At 34.4% G+C, this 11,746-nt stretch overlaps 1 protein-coding gene across 4 annotated transcripts in view; it reads left to right on the top strand.

The window, feature by feature from the left end:
- Nucleotides 1-9,588, top strand: part of LOC128217377 (prestin-like) — a 78,473-nt gene extending 68,885 nt beyond the window's left edge. For all 4 annotated transcript variants that reach the window (XM_052924502.1, XM_052924503.1, XM_052924505.1 and 1 more), the window contains exons 12-19: nucleotides 86-192; nucleotides 1,204-1,273; nucleotides 4,206-4,388; nucleotides 5,135-5,350; nucleotides 5,955-6,009; nucleotides 6,791-6,909; nucleotides 7,300-7,419; nucleotides 8,296-9,588. In XM_052924502.1, coding sequence (XP_052780462.1) covers nucleotides 86-192; nucleotides 1,204-1,273; nucleotides 4,206-4,388; nucleotides 5,135-5,350; nucleotides 5,955-6,009; nucleotides 6,791-6,909; nucleotides 7,300-7,419; nucleotides 8,296-8,316 — 891 coding nt within the window. In that variant the 3' untranslated portion in view covers nucleotides 8,317-9,588. The remainder of the gene's footprint in view (nucleotides 1-85; nucleotides 193-1,203; nucleotides 1,274-4,205; nucleotides 4,389-5,134; nucleotides 5,351-5,954; nucleotides 6,010-6,790; nucleotides 6,910-7,299; nucleotides 7,420-8,295) is intronic.
- The last annotated feature ends 2,158 nt before the right edge of the window (nucleotides 9,589-11,746 follow it).

An 11,746-nucleotide genomic window follows, 5' to 3' on the forward strand; every position in this document is an offset into this window, starting at 1 on the left:
TTTAAACTGTTGACCTTCTCGAATATAAATGTTCTGTTCTGTTCTGTTCTTTTCTGTGTTTTAAATTAACTTCCCCATATTTCAGTTTGTGTGGATTGTGGCATTCCTTGCAACTGTTGTGCTAGATGTTGACCTCGGTCTCGGGGTTGCTGTCATTTTCAACATTCTAACGGTCGTCTGTCGCAGTCAACAGTAAGTTTTTGCAGAAAGATAACTGTTACATGAAATGCTTAAATAATTGTGAAAAATAAATAAAACTAAGATAGGTTATTTGCATGATCAGTTTAAAAGCAGGTGTCGTATTTATAAAACATTTAAGTTAAAAAATTCAAGCAAGTGAAAAAAGAAAAAAGTTTTACTTAAAGTTAACTGGCAATGTTTTTGCACCAAAAATAAGGAAAAAATATTAAAATGCATGAAAATACATTTTGTGAAAAAAAAAAGAGTATTTGAAGTATTCATGTTAAAAACTCCGACATTTACACAAAGTTGAATTTATTCACTAAGAAGCTGTATAAATACAGCCCCAGGACAAGTCCTATGATTTCTATGTAGAACAACTGTTTGCATAAAACTTAGCAAAACTTATTAATCTATCAGTTAAACAAAGCATGATTGCAATGCAATTTTGCACTTAGGAGACAGTCAAATTGTACCGCCTAGACACCTTCTTTGCTTATTACATTCTTAGTAACCAGCAACCTTTCAAATGACAGCAAAAAATGGTATGGGGTCAGCAGGCAGCAACATTTAACATTGCGGTTAAAGCAGCTGCTGCACTCTCACAGATTGAATGTTTTTATAACTTTTTTTATTTTTTGTCTTGGAACGAGCCAATTTATGCAAAAATGGATGTAAACCGGTCATATATGACTGCTGACAAAACATTAGATTAGAGTTTTTTATATTTAAGTTCAAAAATTGATGTTTTATGCATTTTCTTAAACCATTAGTAACGGTTTTAGCCATAAAACATTAATTTTGGAACGGAAATATGAAAATCTGCGTCCTGATCTTCTGTCAGCAGGCTTTTATCACTGGTTTGCATATATTTATGCAAAGATTTCCTCATTCCAAGACAAAAAATAAAAAATGTTGTAAAAACAGTAAATCTGTGAGAGTGCAGCTTTAAAGGAGCTATCAGAAAATTGCTTATGTGTGGGTCCAATACCTTAATTCTTTTTCTTTTTTTCTCATTTTCAGGCCCTATGCCACAATGTTGGGGCAGCTGCCAGGGACAGACATTTACAGGGACATGAACATCTATGTCAAGGTAAGACCCCAATGATCTTCTCCCGAGCAAAATACATGTATTCAGAATATATTTCAGTTAATTATACCCCATTATAAGGCCTAAAACTCAGGCAGTGATAACAAACAGTCTGAGTTCAGACTCTAGATTCAATATGGCAGAACTTCATTTCATTGAAACTTTCCTTAACTAGCAAAGCATTGTAGTGAATTTTGCTATTATTACGTCTCCCCCATTCATGGGGAGACATATTGTTTTTACTCTGTCTGTCAGTCAGTCAGTCAATACGTCACACTTTGTTTCCGCTCAATAACTATAGAACGCTTAGACCCAGGAACTTTATACTTGGTATGCTAGTTTCTCATGACTAAATGATGACCCCTATTAATTTTGAGATCACTAGGTTAAAGGTCAAGGTTACCTTCAGGTAAAAAACAATATGTTGGCGGTGACCTTAATCTTAAAAATGGTTTCTGCTCAATAACTAAAGAACGCATGTACCTAGGAACTTAATACTTGCTATGCTAGTTGGTCATGACTAGTAGACGACTCCTATTGATTTTGAGTCCAGTAGGTCAAAGGTCAAGGTCACTGTGACCTTGAGGTGAAGAAACGGTTTCCACTCAATAACTAAAGAACACTTGCACCCAGGAACTTCATACTTTGTATGCTAGTTGATCATGACTAGTAGATGACCCCTATTGATTTCGAGATCAGTAGGTCAAAGGTCAAGGTCGCTGTGACCTTGAGGTGAAGAAACGGTTCCCACTCAATAACTACAGAATGCTTCCACCCAGGAACTTAATACTTGGTATGCTGATTGGTCATGACTAGTTGGTGACCCCTATTGATTTTGTGATTACTCGTTCAAAGGTCAAGGACACCTTGACCTTGAGGTGAAGAAACGTTCTCCGCTCAATAACTAAAGATCTTTTGGGTCCAGGAACTTCATACTTGGTATTCTAGTTGTTTATGACTAGAAGATGACCCCTATTGATTTTGAAATCAAAAGGTCAAAGGTCAAGGTTACCTTCAGGTAAAAAACGATATGTTGGCGGTGACCTTAATCTTAAAAATGATTTCTGCTCAATAACTAAAGAACACTTGTACCTAGGAATTTAATACTTGGTACACTAGTTGGTCATGAGAAGAAGATGACGCCTATTGATTTTGAGATCAGTTGGTCAAACGTCAAGGTCACCGTGACCTTGAGGTGAAAAAACGGTTTCCACTCAATAACTAAAGAACACTTGCACCCAGGAATTTCATACTTGGTATGCAAGTTGGTCATGACTAGTAGATGACCCCTATTGATTATGTGATCAGTCTGTTTGTCAGTCAGTCAGTCTGTTCGTCACACTCTGTTTCCGCTCAATAAATAAAGGACACTTACACCCAGGAACTTCATACTTGGTATGCTAGTCGGTCATGACTAGTAGATGAACCCAATGATTTTGAGATCAGTAGGTCAAGTGAAGAATAGTTACCGCTCAGTAACTAAAGAACACTTACAACCAAGTGTTTAATACTTGGTATGCAAGTTGGTCATGTAGATGATCCCTCTTGATTTTGTGATCAGTAGCTCAAAGGTCAAAGTCACAATGACCTTGAGCTGAAAAATGGTTTCCGATCAATAAATGAATGAAAAATTACAAATTTCATGTCCATCATTAATTTTTCTCAGCTACGACCACACAATAGGGGAGACACGCGATTTTTAAAAAAAAGCAATCTCTAGCTGTATTATTGTTTGAATGCAGGCGCGTAGCTGCCTATACACTAGTATGCGGCTGAATCCATATGATTCTGACAAAAAAATGTAACAAAGTCAGCCAAAGTTGCAGTATGCGTACTTGACTCTGTCCTTTTTCCAGTACTTAATAAAGCACCTCAGAACGCCCTGAATGCACCAGATTGGACCATTTACAAATATTTTGTATTAAAAAGGAATGGAATAAAAATGTTTTTTTTTTCATTCTTCATAAAAATGATTTTCTGAGCCTGGGTCTAGACACAGGGACTGTTCAGTATCATGGCCCCAGCTTAAACACCAAGTAATCTTTTCCTCTTTCTTTGAGTCTGCTGCATCGTCTGCAAAATATGAATTTTTGCTGTCTGCTTCCTCTTGAAGCTCCTAAAATACAGGATCATCAGTAATGACTGGTTGCAACTCAGACAACTCAGAAATCAATGACTGCCTTTGGAAATTTGGAAGTGAAATATGCTTGCTGAGATTTGTATTGGTGGTGTAAGCCGAGAGGTTTTCCGATTGGATTCTGATTCCAGCTGTCTCTGGTATGATCCCCAATTTGTCAATGATAAGCACTGGTTATTATACCTAGGAAAGGTAGATGGTTTGTTTAAGATGCACTCTTACTCCCAAATTAGATTTATCACAATTGATACAAAATGTTTTAATATTCCAAAAAGGATAAATGAATGTCGAAAAAAATGTTTTTTCATGAAAGATAGTGTTTATTGTGAAATAAAGGTGCAGAAAACACGGTATTTCTACCTTATGAGTCGATAGTAGATAACAGTAAATCTTTTAGCACTCACCAATCACTTAATATTTTTAGATGTTCAGGCCTAAATCTCCGATGACCAATGATATAAGACTGCTGACAAAAGATTGGATCACAGTTTTTCATATTTCTGTTTGAAAATGAATGTTTTATGCCTGAAACCATTACTAACGCCTTCAAAAAATGCATAAAGGATCAGTTTTGGAACATAAATATGGTTTCCAAACATTTACGCTAAAATCCGCAAATTCCACGACAAAAAAATAAAACAAAGTTGTCCAAATAGTCATCTGTGAGAGTGCAGCTTTTAAAAAGCTGATCAGATTAGTTATTTGTTAATCAGTGGGACATAAAAAAAGGTCTTAATCTTATGTATTCTATTTAAGAGTTTGTTGTCCAAAATATCAAAATTTTGTATGTTTTTCCAGGCCAAAGAGCTGCCAGGCGTTAAGATATTCAGATTTGAACATTCCCTTTTCTTCGTAAACACTGAACACTTCCGCACGATGCTGTACAAACGCACCATCAACCCACGTGTGCTCAAAATAGCGCAGAAGAAGAGACAGTCAAAACTGGCCAAGGCGAACAAGAGGAAGGAGAAAGAAGATAAGGTTTGAACTTGAATATTATGTTGTTTTATAATTTTTCAGTACCATTGGTCACAAATTTGTTGAAACTTGGCTGTTAATAGCTGGGGTTTTCAATGAAAAATTACATAATATTGAATGCGAAAATCAGGCGAGTTGGTATGTCGTTAACAAATCTGCGTTAAAGTTTTTCATTTATATATTTAATCAGACATGTGAACCTCTTCAAATGTATGACCTTACTTAAAATTTATAATATCACTCATTGAAATTAGACTTATGGGTGAACAAGCCCGAATTCATATACTATAGCTTGGCATCAAATTTCGAACAAGCCCTGCTATATAAATTACAGAATTTAAGCAAGCCTGGAAGACATTTTACAAGTGCAGGGCTTGCGGGCTTGTGTTTATTTTGACCACTGTAATATAAAATACTGCTGGTAGAGTTCACCTGCCTGATATAATGGGAAAATGAAACTTTGAACAAGTGTTAATAGATATGCCTATATAAAGTAAAGCCAGTTTCTGTGGCTTTAACAGTTTTTCTTTAAAATTGAAAAATAGAGGGCGAGTGAGTAATTTCTCATGGCCTCCAGGGGTAGCTTATCATGGCCTCTGATATAGAACACCAGTACTGATTTCTACATTGGAAACAGACCACAAAGATATCCATATCAGCTTTCACCACAATCAAGTAAAATTAATTTAGAATAAATCTGTTGTATTTTTTTTCAAACTTTTTAATATCCTAAATCCTTGTTAATTTAGGATCCAGAAGTTGCGATAGGTGAGAGCCTACCTGACCAGGCCCTTCCGCTAGACACCTTTGATATGGAACTACAGGCAACGAAAAACGAGATGACGATAAGTGTAGTCGACCATACGGTAAAGGAGACTCCGCCCGATGTCGATTTTCACACAATTATTCTCGACTGCTCGCCTTGGAGTTTCGTTGACTCTATGGGTGTGAAAGTTCTTACTGCTGTAAGTACGGGGTGTTATTTAGTTTGCATACATATGGAATAAAGTGGTTTGGAATGGTCTATGCTTTAGGGCTTAAAGTCCACTTTCCGTTTTCAGCCAATGAAATTGCAGATAGGCTTACTAAGAAGAACTAGGCTTAAACATTAAGAATATCAACTGTAAAGCTTCTGCCACTCATCTAACACATACTCCCTGTTGCAGATTATACGTTCACAATGTGTCAACCAATGAGAATGTATTCTTAATCAGTTTGATGACCAGAAGTAAAATCTTTATGATTAAGAAGGGCCATTTCGCTAACTTCTCCCTGCCTATTGTTAGTTATCAAGATTTTTCTTCATTTCATCTATTACTCAAAAGTATAGATAAATTTGATAACAGTTCAGTCAAAATGTATGTATGACTTTGTTAACCACTTAGATGTAACAATGCTAAAAAGGCATACACTGTAGTCAGAATATTCCACCTTGCTCGTATAATTTCAAGTAAAACAGACTGGAAACAGGACAACTAGAGAGCTCTTATAAGTTATGTTATATGCGATCTCAATAAGTTTTTTTACATAATTTTTTACACAACAAGCATGACTGTTATCGTTTTTCAGATTATAAGCGAGTACAAGGCCGTTGGTGTCCAAGTGATGCTGGCAAATTGTAAAGGTAAACAAACACCCTGCTTTAAGCTTGTATGTCTTTCAAAGAAAAAAAGGTCACGGTAATGTTATACATAGCCTTTGTGTTGTTGGAGTCATGTATACAATTTCATTTTTGCCATAACTGAAAAATTATAAAAGATATTCTAATGAAACTTGGTACACATGTTGTCAGACAACAATACGCACAATTTCTGGCTTTAATCATTATTGAGATATGTCCCTGTTTTTTGTCGAGCTCACTTGCGGTGAGTGAAACATAGTTGTCACAATGGTGGTTCCATGTATGTGCATGCGTCAGTGCTTCTGACCAGACTGAATTTGTCTGGGCTGTATCTTGACCATGCATTTTAGGATTTTCCAAAAAAAAATGCCATGAACTTGAAGGTTCACCATGATGAGGTAATGTGTTGCGCACAAGACCTAGGTCTGTACCTCCAAGGTCAAGTTAAGAGATCAAAGGTTGAAATTATCCTTATCTGGGCTATATCTTTACCTCGCATTATAGGATTTAAAAAAATCAGACATAAAGGTTCACCGTTATGAGGAGGCGTGTCACACAAAAGATCAAGGTCAAGGTTGGAGGTCAAGGGTTGAAATGATCAATTAAAAAAGATCTGTTCAAGTTTGCTGCTTGGCAAAGTGAGGAAATATACGACTCATTGTAAATTTACGGAGTAGCAATCCAAGTGACACTGGTATTAATTTTACTCATTTTCATTTTATTGTTACAATAGTTGATACCCATTTCAATTTTGTTAATTTACAATCCCATTTTTGACCACCAGGTGGAATCAGAGAGATGTTTGTGAAGACGAGGTTTTATGACACGCTGGAGAGCTCTAGTATCTACGTGTCACTCCACGATGCCGTTCAACATGCCCTACATCTGGATACGCCAAACCAGGTTTGTTATTACGTGTATGTTACATAATGTAAGCCAGTTACTTAGACTTTCTGGAGAGATCTAGTATTAACATGTCACTTTACGACCCTGTGCAACACGCTGTATATCTGGATTTGCCCAAACAGGTTTGATATTTTGTGTATTTGACATGAGATAGGGCTGTTACTTAATTACTTTGTGTCTGATTGAAAACACTTGGTGACAGGTCATCATCATGTCAGGTCAAAAAGTAGGTCACTACTTGAAATGTTTGGAAGACATAGTTAAACACTTGGATGCCACATTAAAGACCCAATGTTAATAAAACTTATACAGTATGTTTGTTATTACTAGTTCAAGGTCAAGTTTAAATATGGGGCAGCAATAATCTATTGGCTGGTTATGTTTCAGATCCAGGATGAAGATGATGATGATGGGACAGGAAGTGATGGTCACCATGACGACCAGGATGAGGCAGATTTTAATGATATCGGTTATGTGGATGAAAATATTGAAGATTCAGGGGCAAAGGTAGGCAACTCTTATGCAGACTTCTGATTTAGATGTGTAAGAGTGATTTCCCTTTGATAACAAAAAAGTTGGTCAGCTATAAAAATTGACAAATTATACCTCACTTTTTGTTACTTGCAAAAATTCATAAAAGTAGTTGAAATTAGCGCAATCAACAAGCTGTGCTCTGGAAAATTGCCCCATGGGCAGGCTAAAGTATTGGATTTGATATAGTTGCGCTCATTAAAAAACGTTGATCCTTACTAAGGACTAGTATAATAATTTGGACTTGTTCATCCTAAGGTTGATGACTGTTCATGATATCAAAACAATTCTGATTAATTAAGTTTTTTTCTCTCTCCTTTTCATTTTTGTTTTGTGTTGTGTGGGGATCCTAATTCCACTCCATTCATGTTACGGAAAAATAAAAGTCATCGACTTCAAGAAGAAAAAAGTTTTAAACAAAGATATTGGATACCATAACTGGTGCTCTCTCTTTGCATACCATGTGCATGTACTGTAAATTTGAGCCATGTAAAAAAAAATTACTTACCCATAACTCTGTCATGCTTAAAAATCAGGGCCCAATTTCTGGAAACATCTTTAGTCCCTTATAACAGAATCAACCTCAGCACACTATTTTTGATTTGGTATAAATTGTGTACCGCGTAATAGTCTCTTTGAAAAGAGTTTTGTTCAAACTTAAAGGAAATAATTATTAACTAAACAAGATGTTTTATAAACTCATATTTAAAAAAGTAATTTGGCTAAATTCATAAGATACTTAAGTGGGTTTAACGCTTAAGAAATTTTGAGTAATTGAGGCCAGGCTTAGATTAATTTTAAAAATTAGCCTTCGCGATAATACTTACTAAAAATATGACAATTTATTTTCAGAAGCTTGTCAAGTCTTCATAGTGAAAACATTAGACAACAAATATAATTTATGCAGACCATTACAGTGGACGGACGCTAGGAATTGTTCTGAAGTGTGACGTGAAAATCATGACGTTAAACAGAAAAAGATTTCAGGGAAATAGAAATTTTGTTTGGTTGTTTTTTTATGTGATTTTGTGTGTGATATTATCGATGTTAATCATGAACTGATTTTAAATTGATTTATTTGTGTTCCTAATTTTAGATTTGTACATGTATGTGTATAGATTTGTTGCATGTCTCGATTTCTTCTAAGGCCAAAAAAAAAATGGTTTGGTTAGGGTTACATCCTTTTCAAGAACAGGTAGGGTAGGTAAGCTTTTTATTTATTTTTTTATGGAGCTTAATATAAGAAAGTAATTATCATTGGAGAATGGTGTTAAAGTAATCGTCTGTATAAAGCTTTAAAGCTACATATTAAAACACACTTATTCTTTTATCTAATTTTATACCAACTGATTTTCAAAAACGGTAGATTCGGGTCCTATTTGGTAGTTCTGGTCAGGTAACCCAAACCAAATATATTGAAGTTTTAACCTTGATGTAAATCAGATTTTTGTTGGGGCAAAAGAATTAAAATTGTTGGTTTCTGATTTTAATGCCAAAAAGGAAAGGGTTGATAGGTCAGAATTATTTTTTTAGCATTGTAGTGCCTTCATATAACACATTTTCACACATTTTGGAATGAAACTGCTGATTTTTTTTATAAAAAATAGGGTTGTGTAAATATTTAGGGAGGGCAGGGAATTTGCTTTTGTTACTCCTAATACTACAAAATCATAGGCTTTCAATTTAGTCATTAGCTGAAAGGATTTTCTGAAGTTTTATTTAAATGGGCAAAGAACTTTCCATAGTTGATATATATATATATATAGGCTTTCTTAGTATTAAGTTCTCAAAGTACATAAATGACCACTGTTCAAGGAAGTTTATCATGTCTAAGTGGCATCCATTTTCGATTCCAATTAGGTAATACATGTATATGAAACCTTCCCATAAATTGTACAATGTAAATAGGTTGTCAACATTATATATACGTTATGGGTTTAGTAGGTGATGAAATATGGTACGAGCCTCGTTATCACCTGTTATGGTTTTCTTGGCCTCATATTTCCATAATAGGTCACGGACTAACTAGGCAACTCATAATACTAGCGGAATAAAGATTGTCTTCAGAAGATCGTCTATCCGTATCACAGTCACATGCATCAAATAATTGAGGTAAATTAACCTGTAAACATTACAGTATTTTTTTACAAAATTCATATGCACTATTTATTTCCCACTAAAATAAAGTATCTTGTTATTGCAATTTTGAATTGTGTTGTAAATATATAACAAGATACTTTATTTTAGTCCTTCCAATCAATGATTTTTCCGCATGTTCATTTTTTTTAACCCTTTTATATTGGTTGAAAATATATTTTTATAAATAAAAAAACCTCAATGAAAATTTTATTCTATTTTTCAGATTTAAAGTAATAAAAAACGATTTTCTTAATAAACATATTCAATTGAAAATCATGAATGTACGACTTTTTGTCATACTTTAATAATTGTCGAGTTATGCCCCTTATCTGACCAGCTGTTCTTCATTATTTCAGATAGAATGAACTCTCATTATGATGAAGATATATTAGTTTTTCATTCTGATAAATGTATTTTATTCCCAATCATTCCATTCCCGTTTCGGACGTCAACCCTTATGAAAAGAAGTCTATCACAATAAATGTGTATCAAGTTGAAAGCAAAACCCAAAACGGTCAAGTTTAGTTATTGTATTCACTCTCATGCCTCTGTTGTAAGCAGTTAGAATCAGGTCAAATTCTTATCGTATCCCCTACTACTTTTTCTGCCTTGTTGACACACTCGTTTCTGATCAATGACTTTTGAACAACCTGGTGTAGAGGCTTCAATCTTGGTATGCATATTGGTCATGGTCAGTAGAGGACCCACGGTGATTTTTGGGGCTCATAGGTCACTTTAAAAGAAAAATGGGCACTCACGACAGCTGACCTATTTAAAAATTCGGAATTCAATTTTTAGTAAAAATCAAAAATCAAATTATTTATCTTATAAAGGAAATGCATTAATTATGATTATCTTTTCTCATTGCAAGAGTAATAGTTTTCATATTGTACATATTCCATAAAATGAATAGCATTCCATTCTATTTAGTTGGTAATTCATAGATTTATATAAACGGGGTATGTAATTTTTCTTCAATTCACTCACAATTAGTTTTCTATTTTTCACAAATCATGACCTCAATTTTTCGTAATCTTTTCATGAAATCTTGTAAATGTTTGTATATAAATCAGAATATTTGTATACACAGCTCATGTTTTTTGCTCAGTTATTTTTGTCCCATAAATTTTTTATATCTATAATTTCCCTCGGATTATTAAAATTCTCTAGAATACATATACCCAGTACTGAAAATAAAATTTACCAAAAAGAAGAAAATATTCGTGGTCATAAATGCTTTTTGATTCATTAACGGAAATATCCTGTTCATTGAATGTAGAATGTTTGTAATGTGATATTAGAATCGTTGCAAAACTATGCATAAATTTATGGCGAGATGTAGCATTCGAAAATAGTTCACATACAAATAGCTGTTCCGAAGGTAGTTACGTTAAAAACAAGCTGGGGCCTGCAAAGTTATACCAGGCTTTGAAGAACTGGTACATAACGAGTTCTATAGAAAATGTTAGGAATTGTGTTTAATTATGGTAATATTAGGTATCAACAGCCTAAACAAATGAAGGCCGAAGAGTCGATCGCTAGTCTCCGTGAGGGCAGAAGTGCGATGCCCAAAAAAGAACAGAGTGCAGCACCCTACCGTAACTCATTTAGCTCAAGCCCTGCTGCACCTTGTGCTACAGCCATACAATGTAGGTTTTGTAAACGACAGGTCTAAATGTACACCTGGGGCCCTGTTTTAATCCCGAGTCCTAAACCTAATACCTAGTGCTTGGGGACACCCTCAAAGTTATTGGCAGAATTTATACGATTTTGATAGGTTTATTGAAATGCCCAAAACAGTGTTTCCCCTGGAAATTTACAATCTTGATTGAAACGGGCCTGCAGGCTTTTTAAACATATTTAGTCATTTCTTATCTGAAGCTCTTTTCTAAATTGTTCATAGTCAAATTACAATTAAGTGCAAGCTTTTTAAAACATAAGTTTATGTATTAAAATTATTTTCAGTCAAGTATTTAAGTGTTGGTGTTATTGCATCATAATGACCAATGAGATAATTAACTTGGGAAAATGATTTAGAAAGATAAGAAAAGACTGTTTAATGAATGTGCATTACGGTAATCAGTAAATACAGAGCAATTTATTTAATCTGTGTTTTTAAATTAAATGTATTTGTATTCTGTTTGCATTTATTTGTACAGTATTG

The sequence above is a fragment of the Mya arenaria genome, chromosome 14, assembly GCF_026914265.1.
Source record: "Mya arenaria isolate MELC-2E11 chromosome 14, ASM2691426v1".
NCBI classification, from domain to species: Eukaryota; Metazoa; Mollusca; class Bivalvia; order Myida; family Myidae; genus Mya; species Mya arenaria.